This window comes from Coptis chinensis, chromosome 3, assembly GCF_015680905.1.
Source record: "Coptis chinensis isolate HL-2020 chromosome 3, ASM1568090v1, whole genome shotgun sequence".
Classification (NCBI taxonomy): domain Eukaryota; kingdom Viridiplantae; phylum Streptophyta; class Magnoliopsida; order Ranunculales; family Ranunculaceae; genus Coptis; species Coptis chinensis.
Window position 1 is genome coordinate 64,088,179 of NC_141458.1, and position 26,012 is coordinate 64,114,190.

Below are 26,012 nucleotides of genomic sequence, written 5' to 3' on the forward strand. Positions count from 1 at the left end.
ATTGGTCTAAAAGTATGATTATTGAGGGGTTAAAACTACAATTTTGGGCTCTTATCACTACGCATGGAGTGATTCCATTATGTGAGGGAGGCATGTGGATGTGCATGTTCGGCTCGATTGAGGGGAGCGATTGTAGTAGATAGGACTAGGTAAGACATAGAAATTAATGATGCGCTGCTAGGGACACTTGTTAAACGTTTTTGAAATTATCATTTCCTCTTGCATAGTTATTATTTTAAGACTTACATGCATGTTACGTTTCGTTTTATAATATTACAACTGAAGGATGTTTTGCAAGAGATTGGGTTAAACTAATTGTTTTTTGCAGAGATGACCCACTCAATGATAGAGCATGCATAGAGGTAAGTGTATCATAAGTTTTATTTGTTATTAGCTAGAAGCTAAGGTGCCTCCATAAAGGAACTGTTACCTTAGGCTAAGGTGCCTCGGTGGAGGAACTAACTACCTTATTAATGTATGTATATTTAAGTTGTTTTATAACTAAGGCTACTCATACAAGCATTGTTTATAATGTTGACCCGATTTGCATGTTTGATAATCGGGTGTGTTCCTATATGAATATAGTCGATCAACTTGGACAGAGTTAGTTGACGTTCGAGAAGGTGGTTTGGTGCTCGTGATTTATGTTAGCTGTTTCAATAAGATATCATTATTTTCCTTTGAGATGTAGTGGAAATTGTTTGTAACAGATGTTTTTATTTATTTCAGAATTGTTAAGTGAGGGAGTTTGTAACTTAACCTTATTTGCGAGTTTTCGTAATGATGATATGTTTGTTTTGAGTATTAATTATTATTGTTATATTCTTTGGTGTCATGTTACATTTCTAGTTAATGCCCGTGCCTTTGGCATGGATTGCATAAAGTTATAGTGACATTTTAATAATTTGCATTAGCATATGTGAAAAATAATTGTTGCAGTTATTTTTGTTTCCATATAAATCTATTTCAACTTTCAAGTAAGATTAACAACCGGATATTAACTAACAATCACAAAACTTTCTCAAAGGTAGGATGGTTATTGAGTTCAACACAATAAAAACAACTGAAAGTAGGAGAAATATTCTTTTAGAAAATGTTCCTTTCGCAAGAAAAGTGAGCAATATTATAAATAGTAATAATAAAATTGGTATCATAAAGTTAACATCAGAAGCAGGGCCTACTAAGAGTACATTAGCAAAACCTATTGTATGGTCTAAGAGGCCACTCCAAAGCTGTAACAAACTGAGCCGTAAAATTGATTCCCAAAACGTCCATGTGAGCTTCCATTCTGTTATTTGAGCCTAAGGTCTTTCCCACCATGCTCAGAACTTCCAAGGCACATCTTGTTAGAAGTAAGCACCGCACCACTGCACTAATGTCAGTTTCTAACCTTTTTCTGTTCCAATTCTGGCTAGTTCTAACCACCAATGCTAATATGACTATGGCATTATACCATGATACCAATTAAGTTAGCATTATGACCTATGCAGACTATCCTAGCACCTCCATGACCTGGGTTACCTAGAACTTTGATTTCAATTTGTTAAGGCGGACGCCGTGAAAGTTCCATTGTTCTTTGAAGCATCCCAGTTCCACATGTTATACCAACACCATTCAAAGATTCACGTTCCGATGTTGAGCCCTGCAAATCTCCTGTCATAAGCTTACCTATGATTCACATATCGTTTATTACTATCACTTCGAGCTTAGCTTGAACATAAACTGTCTTAAAAAACTGATAAGTTGCTAACTTACCAAATGTGCACCAAGAGGTGAAGAACTTTAGCAATAAAAAAAAAACCATGAGGTTTTCCAGCTGAGCAGGCCTATTTGTATGAATAATTCCAAGTTTTGGTCGCAGCTGAAATCTCTTGTACATTAAATTTATTAGTCCTCAGGATGCTGATTAATTAAAAGCCATTAAACTAATATCATGAAGGAATTGAAAAAAAAAAGAATACCCAAGACAGTACACAAAAGAAATTCATTGACACAGAACTTTTCAAAAATTCTAATTTCATTAATGCAACACTAATAATGTATGTTATACATAAAACCCACTAAGGATGGTTTTTAATATTGACCATTCAACTATTAAAAGTCCAAATAATGGTAAGATAACACATAAATAGTCAAGGCTAATAGAGTAGTTCGTTCCTACATACCTTCAAATACTTCAAAGTTCAAACAGTTGCAATTGGAAGACTAACAAATCGGCTATATGGATGGCCCTTAACCACATCACACAGACTCACAAATTGGTGATTAAATTTTTTGATAATATACTAACTGACATACAGTAGGTGGGATCGAGGATTGAATCAAATAGCGAATAAATCATCATCTCTAGATCAAAACTCCCTAAAGTAAATGGTAAAATAGAGAAGAGAGTAGAGTAGTCATGAAGAATATAATTACCTGGAATTTGGTATTGCACAGGTTGTGATTGGTGGGCCACATAAAACTATGATCATTTCAAGAAGCAGCACAACCAATACTAAAAGAAGCAATGTGTTACATACGGTAACCATAATATTCAAAGCCGCACCCTATGATTCCATAAAAATAAACAAATGAATGATAAAAACATGACAATATTGTATTATTCCATGTCCATGTTCAATACCACCTCACCTGCCAAATAAGTTCTGAAAAATACCTAAGAAAAAAGAAATTAAGCAAGGAAAATTAACAGTTAAGGATTCTAAAGCATTTTATTATCTTGACAAATCTCTAGGCAGTTTAAAGAGATAATCACTTTTGCCAACTTTCAATTTCATGTTTTACTTGCGGTCTTGAGGGTTGAACTTGCAGAACCAATCAACATTATTTTCAAATTTTATGATTCATCGCCCTAGGTCTGCAGGATAAATAAATTGATAAAAGAGCTAAGTCCAACAAACCTATCCCTATATGAGCAACCCAAATTATACACCTTCACAACAATATTTACCTTCAAAACTTCTCCACAAAATTTTGTATGAATATTTGGTTAGTTGTGTATTGTAAGAAGGACAAACGATATTGGAGAGCATGAGATTACATGTATCGATTAGCGAGTGCTAGGGTTCTAAAGGAGTGCAAACCACATCAATGACTCGCACATTTTTTAAATGGAAGAGCAAATCTAGGAAGGGAAAGGGGGATTAGTGTAAGTATTAGGTATGCTAGGGACAATAAGAAAGTATACAATACCACTATATGTATAATATATAAATGGGTCATCAATCTAATATTGACCTAAGTGGACTTTGCGCAAGTCCAATATGATCCTTATATATATGGAATTGACATGTTCAAATGTTCCAATCATGCCTTATTATGGGGTACTATTCAAATGTCAAGAGTTATTATTTGTCGCTCTAGAGAAATTATCAATGGACGTGAGCCTCTAGAAGGTATAAAAGAAGTGGACATATACTGACATCTGTAATAATGGACAAATGAATACTAACACATTACACACTACAATGTTGAAATGAAGCTACATTATCCCAACTTAAAAGCTGGGATCATTCCCTCAAGCATAACATGATGTATCGATATGTGTGTCCATACCACGACATCAAAAGGTAACATGCCTCAAAATGATAATGTTACCAAGTTAAAGTGGATTTAATACGTAATATGATTTTTAAAGAAAACAAAGTCCAAATCTTAGAGGAAGACCAATCCATATTTTTCTTTAGCAAAACATGCATGCAAGCTGCTGAATACGAATGTTGCAAGACAATGCATGCCAAACATTAATTTCTAACATAATTATTTGCCTAATTTAAGTGTTGTTTGGCATATGCCCACCAATAAGCTGGGGCAAAAATGAATTTTACAAAAAAAATTAAGATATGCAAACAATGGGAAAAACAAATTTGCGAGAAAAGAATTATATGCATATCCCAACTCCCTTGACCATTTTATAGAGATGATCGCTAAACTATTCAGTTGAATTTTTTTGTGTAGAAAAATATATATATTACCTGGGTTTTATGTCAGAGTTTGAGCTCAAAGTTGCTCCCTCACCCTTTCTCGATGAACGTGTATGTTGGACTGTTGTTACAAAATAAAAATGGGTAGTTTATATAGGGCGGATGCCTCCTAAATAGTAAGGGAGATAAGACATGATAGCATTGGAGTACATAAATTTTCCAAGAAAAGAATAGTACGCATACCTCATCTTTCGACCGAATGAATCGGCACTTGTCACCATACACACAATAACAACAGCATCACCAGCGCATTGAACGGCTTAAGTTCCTGCAAATTGTCTATTCTTGAAATAATTGAGAATCCAAATCATGCATTATTTTCATTTTTTTTTCAAAAACAAAATATCAAGAAATCAATCGACCTTCCTTTACGAAAAACCAATTTCAATACATGTTTTTTATTTATTTTTTGTTATATAACTGCAAAATCAAAGGAAAAATATCAGAGGAGTGCTCACATTCCTTTGTTAGAAGATAACAACCGATAATTGATCAATTGATCGAGACATCAAGGGATCTTCCCTTATGACAATCAAGGAAACAAAACAGCAGGGACTAACTTAAGTAACAGTTATGAAAAACTAATTTCATAGCTGTATATATAATTACAAAAGTAGGGAAAAAAAGAACAAAATGAGAACCAACATTTCAGAGGCTTTCACAACTAAGTATCCGAGTTAAAAAATAAATAACTGAATTCGATGTACAAAAGAAAATAAATGGAAAATATTACAAAACAGAATCGAAACATCATTCTCTCCCTGTAAATCTGTAATAGATCGACCGCAAAGCAGGATAAAAAGATCAGAAATTTGATTTTCACAAACTTCTTTGCGAGAACTAACATCTGGAGTTATGTAATAATGAATTGAATAATGGTTAAAATTGAACTCTAAAGCCATATATCAATCCACAAACTCATACATGTAGAAGGCTATAGACTTGAGTAAAATACTATAGTCCTTAAATGGGCGTAAATATTGCGGTTACGCCCATGTCAAGAAGCTGCTCCACAAAGATTATGGACTGTAAATCAGTCCACGACTAAAAAAAAAAGAAAAAAAAAATAGTATTGAACTTATGAAATCATTTGGCTTAATCCGGAAATACCAAATATTAACAACATCATATTGTATGATTCCATCTTTCAAAATATATTGTTTATGTGACCATTACACATAAACTTAGAGGAATTGAATCAATTGATTGATGAGAGAAAAATAAGTACAAAGATATAAACAATTGACTGGAAATTGAAAATAAAAAGAAATACCTCAACATTGATGCATATAATTCCCAAACGAAACAACATTGATGTTTACCGGGGAGGAAAGGCAAACAACATTGATGCTCTTAGAATGTATGTAGGCGTAGGAAAATGCTTAATGAGATAGACAGAGGTTCGTTCAAACATGGTATATATAAACGGCACTCCATAATGTACCAAACATCAATAGAACATGTTAAGATAAAGCAAGTTGCAAAGGTAGCTTTGCAATCCAGGAAACAAAGAGAAACTAAATAACTGATAGGTAGGAAGAAATTAATAGCCTCTTTTTTCTTCAAGAGTTGCTTGATGCCCCATGTCCATCGATGATGGTACGTAGTCAGAGTTGTTAGCAACGCTTTCCTCATCATCACTAATGATGATAACATTAGGAATAACATATTGTGCTTGCAGATTTGCAATTTGTTGAAGGAGAGCAGTACAATATTAAAATGTAATTAGGAAATGAGGAAGTAAACTAACCGGGTAACTTGAAGGAACTTCGTGTTTGGAGAATCTGGACAATATCAAAATTGTGAATATCAAAATAAGGATAGCTCAATTAGGTTAACGGGTGGGAAAAAAAATGAACCTCGTGGAAGAGATGACAGAAGCAAACCCTTTTAGAAGCCACCGTTGTATCATGCGTTTTTTTTTTCCTTCGTTGAAAACTTCGAGCTTTGGACAACGAAGGGTTTTTTTTGAGCTTTGGAGATTGAAGGGTTCTTTTGTTCTTTTTCACAATTAAAGCTTTGGAGAACTTAACCAAAGGGTTCTTTTTAATTCATTCTCAGAATTAAAATTCTAATTAATTCCTAATCCACATGGCGGAATGGTGGCCCTCGATTTATAACCCCTGAAATCGAATCTCAGCCACGAGTTAGGAAACCGAGTTGTTTTGTTAAGTAGAAGATGGTGTATGCCATATGTTGAGATTTTGAAGTCACTACCAAAAAAACGACTTTACCCGACAGACTCGAGAAAGATTACCCGACAGTTCCAGTCTGTAGGATGGTCCCTGCAAATAATATCCATCGGGTATTATTTTTTCATTCGTCCAGTTAGTTCTTCCAGCACTTCATGTGTTTTGGTTATAACCGATGGTTGTGTGAGAGCTTTTATCCGCCGGTTATTTGACGGTTTTTAAGCATCCTTTCTTTCCGATTGTTGATTAAATTTTTGTTGTACTTATTAATCGTTCGGTTTGTTCTGGCAAGTTCAACTGTTGGGCATATCTATTCCAATTATCAGGGTGCCAAACCAATTTCAGTTCCCACCTTAAATTTTCTAAAAAAATAAAAATAATAATAAAGAGAACCCTAACTATTATCCCTCTCACTCAAGCTTGTTGTCTGCTGCCTTCCTCTCACTCACGCTTCAAGAAGGTAACACTTTCTCAAATCCGTCACTCCCTTTCACTCTGTCTCACCCACATTCAATTCAATGTAAAATCAAGTTATAATTGCATGAATACTAATAAATTTGATTTTTTTTATTAAAATTTAATCAATACTAATAAATAAGCCATCAAGGTAATAAATTTGATTATTTTGATTAAAATTTGATTTTTTTTCCTTTTGCATTTGGTTTTTTTGTAGTAGTTGTGTCGTACAACTTCACCTCTGCAAGTAAAGCATTCCTCTCACAAATACTTCACCAATGTTTTAGTTCTTAAATTGGATTGAGCCTGTTTTTTTTATTTCATTTCCAGATGGCTTTATTAATGCCTTGTATCAACTCTGTCTTTTCATCTGCTTCACCAGTAATTCCCTTTTTTACTCTCTGTTTCCAGTGATGACTTAATTATTATTCTATTTTTTTTAATGGGTAAATTGGACAAAGATGAAGGTTGCTGGCGTGTCGAATGTAAGACACGTGTTTTCAAAGGAGAGAGGAAATAATGGGTTTCTCAATGTTAAGAAGGTATATAATTTCGTGACCATTCTTAAATTTTAATTGATGTTTGTGCTGCACATGGTTATTGTTGGCCTTGCAGTCTTCTGGCAGGATAACTATGACTTTTTTAGAATTCTTGGCTGCATATTGGCTGCATCTTGGTTGAGGTTCGGTATGATTAACTGCTTGCTTATGCTTATTGAGATTGTTTATGCGGGTGTAAATTTATGTTTTTTAATCCCTTTTCTTAGGGGGAAGCACTTTTCCAGACTCATGGAAACTTAGAGCACCTCGCAATGATGGAAAAAGTTCTAGGCCCATTGCCACAGCATATGTTGAAGAGAGTAGAATAAGTATCTACACCAATTCACAGAATGTCCTAATTATCTACACCAATTCACAGAATGTCCTAGTTATCTACACCCATTTGCAGCACGTCCTAGTTATTTTACTGGATTGTTTCCCATACATGGTTTTGTTTGTTTGATTCGCCATCTTTGAGAAATATGTCGGAAGGGGAGAGTGGATCGCCGAGGAGGTGCTTGCGCCGAGGGAGAGCATCAAAGCAGTCATGAAGATGCATAGGCTTCATGTATGAATATTTACCTGTTGCTAAGTTGCCACATTGCTCTTCTATTTCTATGTGGCGGCAAGAACTAATTTTTAATTTGTTTAACATTGCTGTTTCAGAATCTTGTTATGCAGCATGTCGACCACTCAGGAGGGGATTCTTGCATCGTGTTTTTGAATTCTTTTTTCTCTTATCTTAAATTTGGTCCCATATATGAGTGGGACTAGTGACAAATCCCCAATATACATGCTTTATGCAGTGGTGGTTCACCTAGATACAATGAATGCTGCATTTTCTGGAGACTGTGTTATATATTTGGAATTTCTAGGGGAAGTGGTTTAAGATTCATGACAACATAGTATGGTGGGAGAAGGATGGTGAGTAATCCTAAGCTTATTCTTGCAGAGCATATTCTTGTAGATTTCTTTGTCGCTAGCGAGTTGCAAAACAACAACTTCAGAACAAAATGTATCATCTCAACACCAACCTTATTCAGCACCAGCAATCTATGAATCAACCAATTCAAGATATTGATCATCTGTTGAAAGCTTAGCTTCAGCAATGTCGACAATTCTAGCTTCAGCAACGTCAGATAGAGTAGGAACAACAGCTTCACCACCAAATGCAATTACTGCAACAACATCAATCTCAAGTTCAGCCGGTTTCTTCGTGAGCGATTCTTTCGCATAAGCATATGCACGATCCTCGGCTTTGGGGTCACCGTTGACCATTTTAGAACCAATAACATGTTAGAACAGGTTTTACTAAGGCAACAACGTCTGCAAGAACTGCAACTTGCACATTCCCTTCCGAGGCGCCTTGATCTATCTATTGATCAAATAATTCAAGCCAGATATGGACAGAGCGTACAACAAGAACACCAAAATGATCTGCTTGAGCATATGTCACACTTAAAACATGCCCAGATGCTTCCTCCAGAGCAATTCCAGCAGGAACAGTTCCTAGCAAGGCAGATGTCCTTGTCAGCAAGACAACATCTGAGGGTGGAGGAAGAGAGACATCTTGGCAGTGAAATATCAAGTAGACACCTTCTTATCGTAGCAAGTAAGATTAACTATTTTAGACTTCTTTTTTCTCTTTAGGCGGAGAATCTTGTGCTGGAAAGAGGAGAAAACAAAGAGGTACTTAAGATTTCAGATGAAGGAAATCTGTCCTGCAATTTCTGCAAATTGAAAATTGGTATCATATTCCCTCTACCTTTTGGAAAACCACACACCTTTCTTGGGGAGGTGAAGAAAAGCATCGACGGTACGATCGCCTTGGTAAAATGCCAAAAATGACTTCATCTTCTACTCGACCTTGCTTATTTAATGAAGTTTTTCAGTCTTAAATAACTTAATATTAAAGGGAAGTTGACTATTGACCTTTACATCTGCTGTAGATATGTGGTGCAAGTTTGTCAGAGGGTGTCTTTGTTGGCTTTTTCTTGTCAATGTCATGAACTGCAGTGGTAAACCCTTTATAACCATTTATAGAAACTTGTATATATTTTCTATCCCTGGTTATTATTTTATCATGTTTGATATGTAGTATTTTATTTTTAACCAGGTTTTGAAGTTCTGGGTTGATAAGAATAGTAACAGTGCCCTTCATTGCCAAGTCACTATTGGGACACTTATTTTTCAGGTATTATTTGCATTTTGGTTTCAGAAACTGTTTTTACTAGTTGTTTAGTAGTATGTCGTCATGGATACTATGCGCGCTGATATCAACCGGACATACTATGTGTGTTTATATTTTTTTATTCCTCTGTGGTGGTAACAGTGGCCTTTTGCAGGGGATAGTGGCAATGGCAAAGCTGTAATCTCTTTTCTTTATTCAACTTCTTTGGAAATGTACACCATCAATACAGTAATACAAGTTTGTTGTCTATTCTCTTAACTATATATTGGGCATCTTTTTGATAATTTGTTGTGATGCATATTGATAACAAATTGATAACATTCTGTATGACTGATATGATACATAATTGAGAGTTACTGGTGCTTGCTTATAGTGCAGAAAGTGACCGGGTTGTGGGCGTTCCTGGAGAAGTTCATTCCCTACAAGCTAAATATCAACATCCTTATATATGTTCTATCTACTCTTATTGTCTCGGCGTGTATGGTTACAGGATTTGGAGGAAATTTACTCTGCTAGAGAGTTTGTTTGGTAGTATAATGGACACCGGACTTTAGTAATTTGGACCCTGACTTGAAGAACACTGATACAACAGTCAATCTTGGTCAGGTATTGTCTAGTTTTATTCTATTTTCAATTTTACTCAAACAGTAAAGGAAGCATAGAAGTAGTATTATATTAGATACTATTTATAGTTATTGTTGGGGATGTGTGTATGAGTTGAAATCAGTTAGAATAGTTAGTCCCTGGCAGCCACATCATTTTTTGTGTTGGTCCTTTGGTGAGTCATGAGTCTTTATGTTTTTGAGCAGTGGAGTATAACTATGTAAGTTCCAAACCTTTGAAGTAATGTTTAGATTTCATGTTGATGTAAGTATATCTTTCGCAACGAATGTGTTCATTATTTCTTCCCACCTTAAAAATGTTTTGAAGTATTAGCATGAATTATATATGTTCAGTTTAGTCTATGAACGAAATTCATTTTTTTGTCCTTGTGCTTAAAGTGGCACTGTTTTGGTGGTCTTAAATAAGCGCTATAGTTTAAATGACCAACTTACTTATATAGTATGTGTGCCTCATTCATGTATAAATTGTTTCAACTTTCAGGGTAATGTAGCTCTTGATGTTGCTAGCATTCTTCTACGACCAACCACAGAACTAGCAAAAACAGATAGTGCAGATCATGCTTTGGCTTCTTTGCAGACGAGCTCTATTAGGTAACTCTTTTTACGGTTAATAGCAACTACAGTGCAGGCTGCTTGTACTGCAAAGGAACTGCGAGAGGTTCTTGGTAATTGTCCAAACTTCGAGTGGAATGTATCTAGTGATGTTCTTATTTTCATGGAAAACAACCTAGTTTTTTTTTTTTTTTTGGCTTTAGGTTCGACCGGAGGTTGATCAGTTTTAAAATGGGCTCAAGAAGTTAATCAATTGTAGACTATGGTCGATTGCTTCATATTGTCTCTTATGCATCTCTCGCATTGTAGTATCTGATTTAATGTACCATCTTAGACTATTTGTTATATGTCACTACAAGCTGATTTTGTAACAATTGAACCTTGAGAATGATGTTATGACAATGCGTTCTAATGTTGCATCTCATACGGTGGAAATGTGCATACTGTTGCAGATATCAAAGATCTGTATGTTCACATTTTGGAAGATGATCTATCAAAATCAGCTTTCGACAATGTATGTTATCTCAGTCTTAAAGTGAATCCTGATGTAGTATTATTCATCGAGATCACTCTGTGAAATCGAAACTGGGAATTTCACTTTTATCAAACCTATTCCACCTTGCCGAAATGTGTTAGCAGATGTCTTCCCAATTCCTCGGGATGTTTTTGGGTTGGAGGATCTGATTTGAGTGTTATCTTATGAGGTAACTATGTTTGCATGTATGCTTATCTCTTTTATAAAAAATAAAATGTTTATCACATTTTTTTTTACATTCATATGTAGTACAACTGATTCAGCGCCCTTTTATTTTTTTAATACTGTATATAGTCATTACATGGAACTTTTTTTAGGTTTGGGAGACACTACTATCAGAAGTAGAGAAAAGGTTTCTCTATCAGTTTCTGTTGAAAGGAACAGATGCAAAAGAAGTTGTGCAAGCTTTGCTTAAAAGGGAAAGCCTTCCCTCTGGAAATCCCTTTATGTTTATGTTTTGACCCATCTACTTTATTCTTTGTAAATGTTAGTTTTAACCATTTCCTTGTAAGTTATTGGGAATAGCTTTAGCAATATATTAAGGGTTGTTTGTTCAGTCTTATATTTCTTGTTCGGTTTTAAATTTAAATTTTGACCCGATATTGTTCCTATCTTAGCTTGAAGTCCTGTTCTTCTTTGATCAGTCATGTTAGGCAAGAGTATTGTAGTCATGCAAGTCCCAAACTATTCAATGTCTTTGAGCAGAGTACTTTAATTTTAGCATTTTGTTGTTCTTATTGTTTCTTTATGAATACATTGGCGCTTGTAGCATTTGAGTGGGAACATGCAAGAATGTAATTGGAGGGGAAAAAATGTAATGTTGGGATACCTGAAAGAATTATTATAACCGTTTTTTTTTAAACAAAAAAACTAATACCCGACGGATACCAACTGTCTAGTAGTAAACTACCCCGACGGCCAATAGCAGGCGCCAACAATTGGAATACTCAACGGCCTATAACACTTGTCCTATCCGACGTCTAGTGACAACCGGTCTATCCGACGGTTAACAACAACAGGCATACCCACGACCTGTTATGACTGTTAATAATTGTCGGCAGCCTATGCTGACCGAGCATTTTCCGACGGTCGTGCGGCAGTTTTGGTCTGTCAGGTAATACCTTTGGCGACAGTCAGTGTCAGTCGGGTAAAGTTGTTTCTTTTGTAGTGAGTTGTTGCCACACCTTGGATATCAAGGAGTCAGATATTAATTATGTTATCTGATTTATCGAAATTCGGATGCGATAGCTAATTTGCAAGGGTTCAGGGGTAAAGTAGGGGATCTTATTGTTAATGGACCGTGGTCTATCCCTCCAACGGTTAAAAAAATTAATTTTGGGATTGAGCTACAAGACTTTCAGCTCCCACAATTCAGCATGGAGGAAGAAGACTAGAGTTTGGAAGCTAGACCTTAAGGATCAATGCACTGCTCTTTCTGCATTCAATGAGATTAGAAGAAAAGGACGAAGGTCAACTTGCACAAGCTCATTTGGTTTGAGGCTATTCACCTTCAAACCTTTGCAATTAATAGGGGGAATGATTGGAAGCTGGCTAAGAACATTCCCAATGCAAGTCACTATGAGGGAAAATTGAGAGTTTTCACCTTTGAATACCAAAAAACCCTTGCCCAATGCAAGGGTGACAAAGTTGGTGACTTGTAACTAAATCACAACGAGGGTAGCACTTGCTACTGAGATTTTCACTGAGTTGTGAGCTTCGGACGAAATGTTTTACTCCGTCTCATGTGTTTTCTTTTTAAAAAAAATTCTGTTTTTTTTTTCATACGGAATGTTTAATTCCGTCTCGCGTGTTTTTTCGACTTTTTTCGGTTTTTTTTAACTTCAGTCGAGATGTTTCATTCCGTCCGGTGCATTTTTTTTATTTTTATATTCAGACGGAATCAAACATTCCATCTGAGGTTTAAAGTCACCTCTGCATTGGGCAACCATTTCTTGTTTTTCACCACAAAAGGTAGAAAAGAAGGGAATAGTCCTACGTGGAGGTGAAAAAAAGTTGATTGCATTGGGAATGCTCTAACAAGTGTGCTACAACTGATGCAGTTGCTTAGAACAAATTAAAATGTAAGACTTGCTTCCAGATGTGCAGTTTGTTGCGTTCATGGGGAGGACATTGATCATTTTCTATGGGAATGTATCTTAGCCAAAAATCAATGGAAATTGATTGCTGGAAAGTTCGGTTCTATAACTACTTTATACAGTCTACAAGAAGCAGCTACCATTGGTAAGTCTAATAGTTCCTATATTTATCATTTGTGGGTGGCAACAGTGGTAGGTGGGTATAGTCACTCTATGGAAACAGAAACCTTGGGGTCTATGAAGATAAAGCCATTAATTTCAGGTGGTGTCAGAAGCAGGTTATCAACTCAATTCAGTAGGCAAGCTTTTTATCAAAGGTGTTTATGAAGAACTCCTTTGCAGGATCGGATTATCATTAAGAACTAGAGCATACCGTGCAAGTCAGACGCTGCTCCAGTTTTTAAAGATTGCATGTGGTCTCTACCACCACCTGGTTACGTGAAGTTAAATTGTGATGGTGCGTCCAAGGGTACCCTTGGTATGGCTGGAATAGGTTCAATTTTCAGGGATGAAAGAGGTGACTTCAGGCTAGCAATGTGGAAAAAGATAGGTGTGAATACCAACTATATGGCAGAAAAACTTGCTATTCTGGAAGCCTTACAGATTGCTATCGAAAGAGGTTGAACCATTTATTGAATCCAGAAAGAGCAATAGGGATGTCATTTCTATTACAATGTAGCAACCACCTCGATCTATATAGGTTTTACCTTTTATTTCGTTTTCATTTTTTGCCACCTCGATCTATGTAGCAACCATTTTTTTTTTTTTTTTTTTTTTTTTTTTTTTTTTTTTTTTTTTGGCAAGCCTGTTTTAAATGGGATTAGTAACTCTTTGATGCTAGCGGGGTTTGACCCCCAGACCTCTCGTATCATCACCCAAAGGTTTTACCGACTTTGCTAGTCGGCACTTGCTAAAAATGTGTGGGCAAGCCTGTTTTTAAAGAGATCAGTAACTCAATTGTGTGTAGTAGGGTTTAAACCCCAGACCTCTGGTATCATCACCCAAAGGTTTTACCAACAAAGCTAGAATGCACTTCCAAAAAAAATATGTGTGGGCAAGCCTGCTTTTAAAGAGATCAGTAACTCAATTGTGTATAGCAGGGTTCGAACCCCAGACCTCTAGTATTATCACCCAAAGGTTTTACCAACTAAGCTAGAAGGCACTTACTAAAAATGTGAGCTAGAAGGCACTTACAAAAAAAAAAAGTGTGGGCAAGCCTATTTTTAAAGAGATCAGTAACTCAGTTGTGTGTAACGGGGTTCGAACCCCAAACCTCTGGTATCATCACCCAAAGGTTTTACCAACTAAGCTAGAAGGCACTTACATACGTTTTATTTATTTTATTATTATTATTATTTTGATTGGCAAGCCTGTTTTAAATTAGATCAGTAACTCTTTGATGCTGGCGGGGTTCGAGTCCCAGACCTCTGGTATCATCACCCAAAGGTTTTACCGACTTTGTCACTTCATCATCTCTGTAACCTTTTACTATATTAATATAACAAGAAATTGGTCCAAGGCCCCTTTTCGAGTGAAAATCACTCTCAGAACCGATGTTTTTCTTAATCACTCTAAGGATAATTTTCGGGTGAAAATAACCCTGAAAACTAATTTTCTAGTGAAAATAAGGACAAATAGCTCGGATTTAAAATAAATATTTTCCGATTTTACCATTTATGTCATTTTGCTATGAACAATGAGTGTTCATACCTTATGTTAATGTATGAACAATGATTGTTCATGCCCAAATAGGTGAACGTACCTCATACAATATATTAATTATTCAGAGCGCATGTTGAGGTATAAACAATGATTGTTCATACTCCAATATGTGTTCTTACTGATCATACATTATATTGATCGAGGTGAATAGGTATGAACAATGATTGTTCATACTCCAATAGGTGTTCTTACTGATCATACATTATGTTGAGGTATGAACATTAATTGATTGTTCATATCCAAAATAGGTATTGAAAATGATTGTTCATATAAATAGTGATTGTTCATAGCTTATCATTGTTCATACTATCTACACCGGGTCATTTTGGTTGGGCCGGGCCGTTTATTATTTCACATCAGAGGTATACTTCATTTTTCATCTACCTGAGCAGTTTTTAATTTCGCGTCAAGAGTATACTTGACCTTTCATCTATCCGGTCCTTGTGATTGATTTAAAAAAAAATGGTTATGAGTTACTTTTTCCCTTATCTGTCCTGGAGAGTCACCCCCTGTTAATATAATCTAAGATCAATTAATCTAAAAATATATTTGGAGGCTTCACAATATATATATAACCATAAACTCCCTTTTATCCCTAACTCAAGCAATTTTGTCTCCCGTTCTTGTTTTGGCTATTCCTCCTTTTGAACTTAGGCATTGACCAAATGTTTTGCTCTTATTGCCAAAAATCTCCACTTCTTCAACTTCTCCTCACAATCCCTAATGGCCCAACCGTCGGGTAAAGCAGGGAATTGAACTTGACCCGACCTGAAATGTCGGGTTTAAATACATTTATGTAACTGTATTTAAATTTGGGTCGGATACGGATATGGATAATTCGGGTTTGGATTCAGATACGTGTTTTGGGTAGTTTTTCACATGCATGAGTTCCAGCTACTATAGGTGCATCTACACTTTTAGTCTTAGTTCTAGATGCTTTTGGTATAGGAACATTAATATTTTTAGCTGCAGAAGATGAAGCTGCACTATGTCTTGAACCTGAACAATTATAAACTTTGATTGGTGGTGCATTGTTTCCTGAACAAATGAAATGATTGCCAGTGTGTTCTAATATATATAGGCCACAACCTTGTGGTGTCACTTCGTTTCTCCCATAAGTCTTTCTTTTCTTGGTTTGGTCCTACAATATATAAACAATGCAAGAACAACCATTAATACACTACAAAATAATCGACATATACCGACGGACAAAAACCGTCCTGGTAGAGCTACGCCGACAGATACAAACCGTCCCTAGGCCGTCCTAATTTGCTCTGTCGCCATTGCTTTAGTTATGGACAAAAACCGTCGGGAAGGACCGTCGGTATAGATTATCTATGCCGACATGCCGACGATTGTGTGTGGGATGTTATCCGTCGGTATATAATATCTATGCCGACGGTTGTGTGTGGGATTTTATCCGTCGGTATATAATATCTATGCCGACGGTTGTGTGTGGGATTTTATCCGTCGGTATATAATATCTATGCCGACGGTTATGTGTGGGATGTTATCTGTCGGTATAGGTCACCTTTGGCGACGGTTTCGTGTGGGATTTTATCTGTCGTTGTATGGTACCTATGGTGATGGAACAATTCGAATCATAGGTGATGTCAGCTAGGGATTTTGTCCGTCGGATTTTTTTTTTCTTTTTTTGTTTTTCTATTAATTTTTTTTTTAGATACTCATATTTTGCTAATTCAATCAATGTTAACCAAAATCCTATATTTGAATCCATACACAACTGTCTAGCATGAACTCATGGGTATCAACTTGTGTTCATAACACAAAAAAGATGTTCAATTCAATTCAATTCAATTCTCATCTTACAAAATAAGTTCACGTCATGAACTTAAAAGAGATTGAATTCAGTCTAGAAAATAAAACCATAGCCGTGGGATCACTTAAGTACCTATCAAGTTCACGTCTTCCACCACGTCAATTTAATTTCTTAAGTTACATGGCAAAAGAAGTCAAAATAAATTAAGATCACTAAGTACTAGTTTTAGACAAAAGAGAAGTTGAATAAACACTTTAAGAAGACGAACTGCGAGATGCAAACACCAAGAACTCTTTAGGCCAGATGACAGCTCCTTGCACAACTTGACCAAGTGTTCTTTGCCATGCATTATGAGGGAAAGGCAGGATAGCATCAGTCCTACGCACGACCTGGACATAAACTTTGAAGTTCCCTTCTTCTAAAGTCCTTTCACCATACTCTGTGTTAGGGTCGACGTCTTGCACAACGCCTCTAGCAACAAGTTCAAGCGGCCAACCTCCACGCAACTCACAGTCTTTGCTAATATAGTAGGCATTTTCCAACTGAAAAAAAAACCTTTTAATTAATAAAGATTTCACGTTAAAACAATACATACATGCAAAGACATACTAAACTAGACCACTAGACCACCCACCCACCCACACCTCAAGTTATCAAGTTGATGAAGCTCATAATACTCTAATCAACATTTGAAAATTATTTCTATATAACACGCCACAGGACTACTAAATAGTATATACCTAGAAAGTACATCAATAAATAACGATAAGGACAAATGTACTGCATGTCCTATGCAGGTCTACAAACCCATTTCCTAACTCAATCAATGTGTGTAAATGCGCACATAAATGTTCGTAGGCCCAAAAGCCTCACAAAGAAATCAGTGGCAGCAAGATATTCAAACACAAATTGAACCAGAATATTTACTGAAAAGTTGCTTGTATCCATAGAAAATCTGACGTATCATAGATAACACTAAAAAAAACCAAGTGCATGTCAGTCCTCTTAGACTCCACCATTAATGCGGGCACACAGACACTTGCACGCACGAACAAACACAACAAACAAACACAAAGATAGATACTTAGAAATTGATAAAACATAAAAGATAAAGTTTACCTACGAAATGAACGATGACACTCAAAACGTAAGTAAACTAAAACTATTTTATGTGCCTAAGATTTATCAAAGATTTCTACTCTCAATCCTATGAGATATAGTGGAGCAGATGATTCGTTCCACTCCTACTCCTTCCGCATACTGTGTTCTCTACGTATAAGTAATCTTAACTAAAGTCTAATGAGAGATTTACGAATGGCAACTAGACTACGATGCAACTACCCACAAGATGCAACTAGTCGACTATTAGAACAACTATGGGAATGCTACGTCAATTATATGATAAGGAGTTGAGGGGGATTGATTCCACCTTGACTCGACTTAATCCTACTAATCCATCTAATCGTCAGAATCGAATTGAATTGCTTCGAGAGAACAACTGGGTTACTCCTAATCCCTAATTACACATGGCATTTCTACCAATTCATAACTAGCATGTGAACGATTACACCCATTCTCATGGTGAACTAATCATTTCTAGAGTGGAAAGGAAATTACGACGACTCTAACATAATCGGGATCAAGCTTTCATCAAGGCTTCTCAACCTCCTCAAATGGAGGTTTAGCCGAGAATCATCACGCTATCATTCCCAATGGAATTCAAACAAGACATGATATAAAGATTTGAACTTTACTTGTTTAAACTCAATTCAAAACTACTCATGCAATAATTGAATTAAATTGATACTGACAAATAATTGAAACTACGAATTGAAACTAAACAATCAATGGAAATGAAACTCGATTATGGAGAACACTATTTTATTAATCTAATGAATAATAAAACAATAATTCAAATACTAAATTAATAATCTAACTGATCTAAGTCTAGCTATCTACGTAATAAGAGAATTTAGATCTAAACAATTGTAAATGACAAGAATCGAAATTGACAAACTAGCTATTTTATTTATCAAACTAATGAAGAACAATGGTTCTAAAGATTAATCTAGAACAATAATTGAAATTAAACTAAACTTAATTTTATTAAATGAAAACTAGATCTAGAATTATCTATAGTTTTAGGTCTAACTAGCTACCATTAACAAAGAGCTAAGCTTTGGTTTTTATATGTTCAGATCCAAAAATCGTGCATGGGCTTGGATCCATGTTTTGGGCCAGAGAATCAGGCCCAAAACCCAATTCTTTCAAATCCAAAAGGCCTCTCAAATTGTAGTTGGCTTCAACAGACTTTTCATCCACTTCTGCTCCTCTGATTAGATCAAAGATTAGACCATTGGAAAGCTCTTTCCGAGCCGGTCGTTTTGACATAAGGTAGGCCCCATTCTGAGGTCTGAGTTCAAAGATATGACCTTCGGAAGTTCTGGCGACTTTTGTGTCTTTTTTACGCCCAGCGTCGACTTTTCAGCTTTTGACGGGCTTTAGAAAGGCTTTGTCTTCTTGAATCTTGGCCTTTAATCACGGAACTCCTTCAGAAACCGACCTTTGCTCCTTTATCTCGCTAAAGTGGCACATTTCGAACATAATGGACTTTGAAGCCCGAAATGCATAAAACACGTGTCGGTGTTAACTCTTAATTATTACTCATATAATTGGTCTAAAAGTATGACTGTTACAGAGTTAAAACTACAGTTTTGGGCTCTTATCAAACCACCCCCAAACAGCATTTTGCTTGTCCTCAAGCAAATATGAGAAATTAGAGTAAGTGACCAAAAATGGAGTTCTAACTACTCGTTTATTAGAGTTGACGATTGCATTGACCATATGCAACAAGGCCTTAAACCACTAGGAATTCCCTAGTGGACGAGTTATAGCCTCATGAGAGTTTTCTAGTGAAGGTACTCACAAACTTTATCTATACTACAACGACTAAGAAATAAAACTATTGTTTCCTTATTCATGCTCTAAATTAACTATACCTCTCACTAGCAATGCATATAGAGTAATCAAGTCGAAACCTAAGCTAATATATGCATAATAATCAATCATCTACAATAAACATATATACAATGAGTAATACTATGAAATGCCTAGCAGGTTCTTTTCTGAAACTCGGAATAGCGTCCTTAAGTAGGTTGTCACAATAATAGTCAAGATACAACACTTTGATTTTTTCCACTCAAGTTTTGCTACTCTAGTGTGCAGTGGGCACACTTTACCTTACAATCTCAATGACAACAAGGAAGCCGGAGTCGATCAAACACATCTGCCACTTACTATCACACTAACCTATTCCTAATTGAGCTAGAGGTCTTTATTAGGTGTTTGGGGATTAGGAGATGGTTTAAGAAGGAAGGAAATGGATATTCAAAAGGACAAGTCCGAGATAATAGAGTCTTCATATTATGTAACTAGAGAAAACCTTGTTATTTACTTTTGCTTCTACACTTTGTTTCTATCCTTAGCCATATATATATATATATATATATATATATATATATATATATATATATATATATATATTTTTTTTTTTTTTTTTTTTTGACTCCTTTTATGCTATTTTTTTTGGTTTTTATTTTATTTCTATTTTTATTTTTATTTTCTTTGGATGGAAACTTCTTTTCTTTATTTTCTCAAGCAATTAACTAACTTTTGTTTACCACGAGGTTTTTCTCTTCTTCTTTCTTCCTCATTCTATTCTCAGACTTATCTAAATTGGGTAGGTTGAATTTTTTATTTTGTTTTGTTTTGTAACAGGGTAAAGGATTTGTGATTTATGGAAGGCTAAAGAAAGGCTCAGAGGGGCGACTAGCAGAAAATAATTCATAGGTTTGAATTTCTGGCTATATCGATCCAAAGAGGGCCTAAATTCTCGCTTAGGATATGACATAGTGATCAAGTAAGTGGACGTGTGATTTCTCTATTTGGATTTTACTTCTCGTTTGTGTCATTTCTCAAATGTTTCGCTCATATAAGGCTTTAGGCTATATTCTCACAGGATTTGTAGAATAAGTACTCTAGCCTAGATTTCAGAAACTTACTGCTAACAATCATAGATACTCATGTAATATATTTATAGATAGATGCAAAGATTATTACCTACATATTAACCTAAGTTTCTAAAAATTATTCTAATGCAAAAGCTACGTGAGACTTCTAGATTATTAAGAGCATAGAGAAGGAAAACAATACCAATATTCCTAAGTGTATAGCATGAACTTATTTATTTATATTTTTGAATTTTTGAAATTTTAACTAGAAAACAAATGCATATTATATCTATCTATATCCTAACAGATGCCTTAATTACACGTGTTTCTATGCCCCCCCAAACAAGAATCATGCTTTGTCCTCAAAGCATTTAAATAAAGAGGGTAGGAAAAATACCATTGAAGCGCGTGAAATTCAAGAACATCTGCAAAACAAGGTTAGAACGTACTAATATAGGAAATAAAAATTGACGCACCTCTATAAGAGTTCCACCCATTATGGGGTTAACAAGAATCAAATTGCTTGGGACATAAGCAGACACTAACTAGAATTAAAACTTACCTTATCTCCCGCTTTATTCATCATCCTCCTCATCCTCTTCTTCTATAAAGAAGTGAGGTTCTTTCGCGTCCTGCCATTCCATGATAATTTGCTAGGCTTCCCGCCATTTATCATCTATTATTGCTAACCTATTAAAGCCACTTGGTCCGGACGGGGTGTAGGGTGCAACCCCGATGAGGTTGTATCCTCCACCCTTGCCAAGTCAATGCACGAAAGATTGAATAATACTATTGGTGGGTCGCGACGATTGTCGACCGCATAATCCAATCCGTGGAAGCGTGTACAAAAACAGGAAAGAAACATAGCATAATACGGGAAATTAGAACAGGCATAAGAAGGTACTTATGCCTCATGCTATGGGCTCGTGCTAAACTAGACATTAAGGTTCTGGGAAGGTCATGACACATATGTCTCGTGGCTAAAGCAAGGAAGACGCTGCAAGTGGCATCATTCACAGAAGAAAAACGCCATTCCCCTAAAATGTTTAGCATGATCCAAAACATAACAGTTCCTATGTTCATGGACAGGCTACCAAAGGCGACGTTATAGTCCCCTTGGTCCTCGATACGGAAAATGCCTGCCCCATACGACTCATGCAAAAACTCATAAGTGTAGACATACATATTATCTACCCAATAGCACCATGGGTCTTGTATTTCAGCGGGTATAGCAAGTTCAAGAACAAATGCTAGCAAGAACCTGGTAATTTCCATTGGTTCATCATCAATGTTGATAGAGAACACTTGTTCTCCATCTGGTCTCTCAAAGAAAATGCAGTTATCGTAAAAATAAGATGCTAGTGTTGGAGAATAAAGTGCATCAGGTCTTACCATAAGCGGTTCCCAGCTTACGTATGTGATCGCCTCACAAAACCAAGCACCATAAGTAGTGCTTTGGAACAAATCTTGAAAAAGACTGTTCGGTATCAATGTAGGAGATGTCATCTCAAAATTACGCTCTGGAATAGCTGCGAATGACCTGGCAACAACCCACAGAAAACTGGAATTTTTTTGGTCCACGGAAGTCGAGGGCGCGAGTGTGCTCTGATGATTTTGGAATTCCAGTGTTTGGCCGAAGTCGAAGTCGCTCACCTGAAGCTTGAAAAGCGCTCTGTTCAAAAATTCGACAAATGTGTAGGGCGAATGTGCGCCCGAGGAGTCTTGAAGATCGAAAAATGGACGAAACGTGGGAAAGGTGGGAGTGAAAGGTGAGTGATGGAAGTTAGGTGTAGTGTGGGTTGTGAGTGTAGAATGAATGAAGTTTATATAGGTTTTAAGTTACTAAAATGGATCGGGAAGTTGCCAAAAAGTTTTTACGGTAGTTTCCGGAAATACTAAAATTTCCAAACCCGAAAATGGAAACAACTCATTTTCTTGATTCTAAAACAAACCTAGTATCTTTTAGGTTGAATTTAGGATAGAATCTACCTATTTTATCGAGATTTCATCCTACCATGATACTTATTCATAGATATGCCTAATCAGCCATATTCTCACCCTGACTCCGCAATAACTTCTAAAACAAGGGTCATATAAAAATCATGCTGGAATAGATAACACCACCCCTAAACAATTTGGAAAGGTGGGATTAACATTAAACAACCACGAACAATGAAAATAACGACATTATATTAATATTGGCATTAAATGCCCTTTTACTACAAAATCCAAATTATGGAATTAAAACTTACATTAAAACAACTAACAATAATAAAACTACAAAAACATCAAGCTATACTATCCCTAACCACTTCGGTACTGGTAGCGGAGGGCACACGCTCAGGAGATGGCTCCTGAGCTCCCGATGGGCCAGCACCATTCGTCTTTCGGCGACGACGCTCGTGCCTCGATGGTGTGTCCTCAGAAGGAGAATCCCCGTGAGGTGGGAATCGTGCAAGCATGTCGGCCCGGAACTGGCGCTGAGCTTCTAGCTCAGTCCTCATTTGTTCCCACCGCTCGTCCAACGGCTGGGATCGGATCTCGAAGTTATGATGGATAGTAGCCTATCGAGTCCGGAGGTCTTCGCAGATAGTGTTGAGTGAACGCATGCCACGATGAATTACGGCCATGCGTTCTGCATCTGACCAACACCTCTCCAAGGCATCAGCATCAAAACAAGTCAAGTCCTCCTCATCCTCCGAGGCATTCTCATTTCCACCATCCTCCTCATCCTCTTCCCTATCCTCAGGCAACCTCCAAACTCGTTGGACACAATCCTTATAGATACGAGGATTTCGGTGCAGGGTGAGGTAAATCCTATCAGACGCCGGAGCTGCTCTCAACTTCAGCATGATCTTGGTTATCAACACAGGGAGAGGTGCAATAGACTTCCCTACTCCCCTAATCATGTTAAGCATAAACTCCAAGATACAGAACTCGTACTTCTGCTCCTGGAGTATCCATAAAATGTGGAGGCAGTTCAGTCCGATGTCGCTGACCTTCTCCTTTCCTAGGATGTTCCGACCAATCCACTGAGCTGCAGCCAGCTGGTTGGTTCTGAGGGATACCTGGCAAACACAATGCGAGCTCGCATTGTAGTTCCCTTCGGTAACTGTCACGTTCATCAACGGCTTTACCCCATTATATTGGGACTCCTGTAACGTGGCATCCAGATGGATTCTAGGCGGAATGCCTAGAATCTCAGCCAACAACCCAGCAATTATTTCCTTCCTCCTCTTCACCACCATAACAAAAATTCTACTCCCCTCCAACTCCCTCGTATTGTAAAACCGTCGGACTAAGTCTTCATGGTAAAAGGCTTCTGTCGAGTACCACAAGCTATTCCAGTCTCTACTAATCATTTCGTCATCATAAAACGGCGTGAAGTGGTCGCCAATAAATGCTTGATCCGGCAAAATTCGACGTTGTTGAGCCATTGGAGTGTTAGGAATGTAGTGGGGGGGGGGGGGGGGGTTTAAATGGGATGTGGGGTTGGAATTTAAGTCAACCAAATGAAACAAACAGTGGTGGTGGCGCGGTGGTGGGCGACGACTTGAATTTTGTAATTTTCGGTGGTTTTTGGTGATGTAAGTTGGTGGATTTGGTGGTGGTTTGGTTTTAGAGAAGATTTGAAGTGGATTTTTGATGGTTGGCGTGGGTTAGTTTAGGTTCCTTTTAAAAATTTTTTTTTTTTTTTTAAGGTTTTGAAGCTTTGGTGGTCGTTAATGGCGGTTTGGAAGTGAAGAACGTGACTGTTGGTGCAAAGGTAAGGGGCGCAGGTGCGCGCGGGTTGGGCCCAACCCCAATTCGAAATTTTCTAATTTTTCGATTTTTTGCGCCACTTCAAACTAATATTGCCGCTTCGTTACCGGTCCGATTTTTGCGAATGAGATATGGAAATGATCAGGAGAGAATTTAAAATCCAATGATCCATAAAACACTCTATTCCAATGACCGTGGATGACATATAAGATAGTGGAAAATGTCTCGAAGTGCGTGCATGACATACGTTATGCGAACAAATGAACTCTAAATTCATAGATTATGTCAACCCAAATCGTAATACAATTAAACGGCCTAAGCAACTCTAATGGGACCTAAACATTATAGGATGGAAACACGAACACCCCACCCCCAAACAAATTTTTTACAACAAAGTTTAGAAAATTTTTTTTTTTAAGTGGGTCTTTTAAAGTCAGATTCTCAAGACTTCCTAGATTACTAAGTTTATTATTTAATATGTATATATATATTTTTTTACTTTTATAAGGAAAAACAATAATGAGTAAGGACATAATTCACCCCATAGAGAAACATGACTCAAAAATCAGAAAAAACATGCAAGAGTGGAAAACGTGAATTATGTTAAACGTGGACTTAGGATCCGGTACTTACAGCCACACACTCTATAGGGAGGGCCCGGTTACGTTAATGGTGCACTCACCAATATCTGGAAATGAAAGGAATGCACCAAACACAAAAAATTGAGTCATTTATAGTCAGATACTCGAGACTTTATCTAAACATATGTATGAACATGCAGTTTATCATATATCAACAACCGAAATAGTTGTGGATCATTCCATAAATAAATATCACAGAAAACATATCCAAACACAATCAAGCACCAAGATTTCCTATGACGCAACCTAGTGAACTGAAAGGGAAGTCGGATAACCCTATAACGTAACCTAGCATGCACCTTCTTTTTCATTTTTGAACGAGAGGGTGTTCTAGTGACTAAGTATGGAAAAATGAATGGTTGTGTAAAAAATGGTGGATATGGATAAGTTGTAGAAGGAAAGCATGTAAACAATGAGGATGTGGGTTTAGCACAAAACTCATTCATGGTGTAGGTAGGAATTTTTTTTAAGTCTGAAAATGAAGGTGTCAAATGCTTTGTTCTTCCAAGTATTTGTTTACTAGGTGGATTTAAAAAATTATGAAGCACGGGAAGAAACAAAAGGATCGAAAGTGCAAACTCGAGATTCCTTTGAAAGGGTGGAAGGAGGGGAGTCGAGGTGGATGTTGTGCAAAGTAGTTCTTGATAGGGTGAATCATCACCGCTCTAAGAAACTCGTTGAATTCCTCATCTAGATTGGTCATATCCACATTATTATGGTAGTCCACTATATCTTTGAGAAAGTCATCTATCTCGGCCCTCATCCATAATATGTGTATCGACTAGTGTAGGGATGAAAATGTTGGAGTCCGAACTTCCAAAGGAAAGAAATTTGGGCATATGATTATCGGGGAGCGTGTTGTTGAAATAATCTCGGCGAAGCTCTCGATCATGCTAACCTCTCCATCCATAGGCTAATCGGGTAAAT

At 36.7% G+C, this 26,012-nt stretch overlaps 1 protein-coding gene and 1 long non-coding RNA gene across 11 annotated transcripts; both read left to right on the plus strand.

The window, feature by feature from the left end:
- The first annotated feature begins 6,471 nt into the window (after positions 1-6,471).
- Positions 6,472-7,638, plus strand: LOC147510390 (uncharacterized). 3 transcript variants are annotated; one of them, XR_015216777.1, is made up of 4 exons: positions 6,472-6,638; positions 6,965-7,176; positions 7,250-7,321; positions 7,401-7,638. It is a non-coding gene; the product is annotated as an uncharacterized LOC147510390 (long non-coding RNA). The 3 variants fall into 3 exon arrangements; XR_015216776.1 differs by having other exon boundaries at positions 7,250-7,316; XR_015216778.1 differs by having other exon boundaries at positions 7,096-7,176; positions 7,250-7,316.
- Positions 7,639-8,448: 810 nt separating this feature from the next.
- Positions 8,449-11,683, plus strand: LOC147510391 (uncharacterized). Of its 8 annotated transcripts, none has more exons than XM_086599311.1 (7): positions 8,449-8,785; positions 9,123-9,191; positions 9,290-9,970; positions 10,469-10,652; positions 10,992-11,053; positions 11,179-11,243; positions 11,392-11,683. In XM_086599311.1, exons 1-3 carry the CDS (start codon positions 8,467-8,469, stop codon positions 9,307-9,309), a joined length of 408 nt encoding a protein of 135 aa, XP_086455437.1. In that variant the 5' UTR covers positions 8,449-8,466; the 3' UTR covers positions 9,310-9,970; positions 10,469-10,652; positions 10,992-11,053; positions 11,179-11,243; positions 11,392-11,683. The 8 variants fall into 8 exon arrangements, 7 of the variants coding, with proteins under 7 accessions (XP_086455437.1, XP_086455438.1, XP_086455440.1 ...); XM_086599312.1 differs by having other exon boundaries at positions 10,469-10,578; XM_086599314.1 differs by having other exon boundaries at positions 9,290-9,367; positions 9,506-9,970; positions 10,992-11,243.
- The last annotated feature ends 14,329 nt before the right edge of the window (positions 11,684-26,012 follow it).

Coding starts and splice junctions, on each gene's coding strand:
- LOC147510391 (XM_086599308.1), top strand. CDS start 8,467: ATGTTAGAACAGGTTTTACTAAGGCAACAACGTCTGCAAGAACTGCAA. Junction 8,786..9,122: donor ACACCTTCTTATCGTAGCAA/GTAAGATTAACT, acceptor CATCTGCTGTAG/ATATGTGGTGCAAGTTTGTC. Junction 9,192..9,289: donor CAATGTCATGAACTGCAGTG/GTAAACCCTTTA, acceptor ATTTTTAACCAG/GTTTTGAAGTTCTGGGTTGA.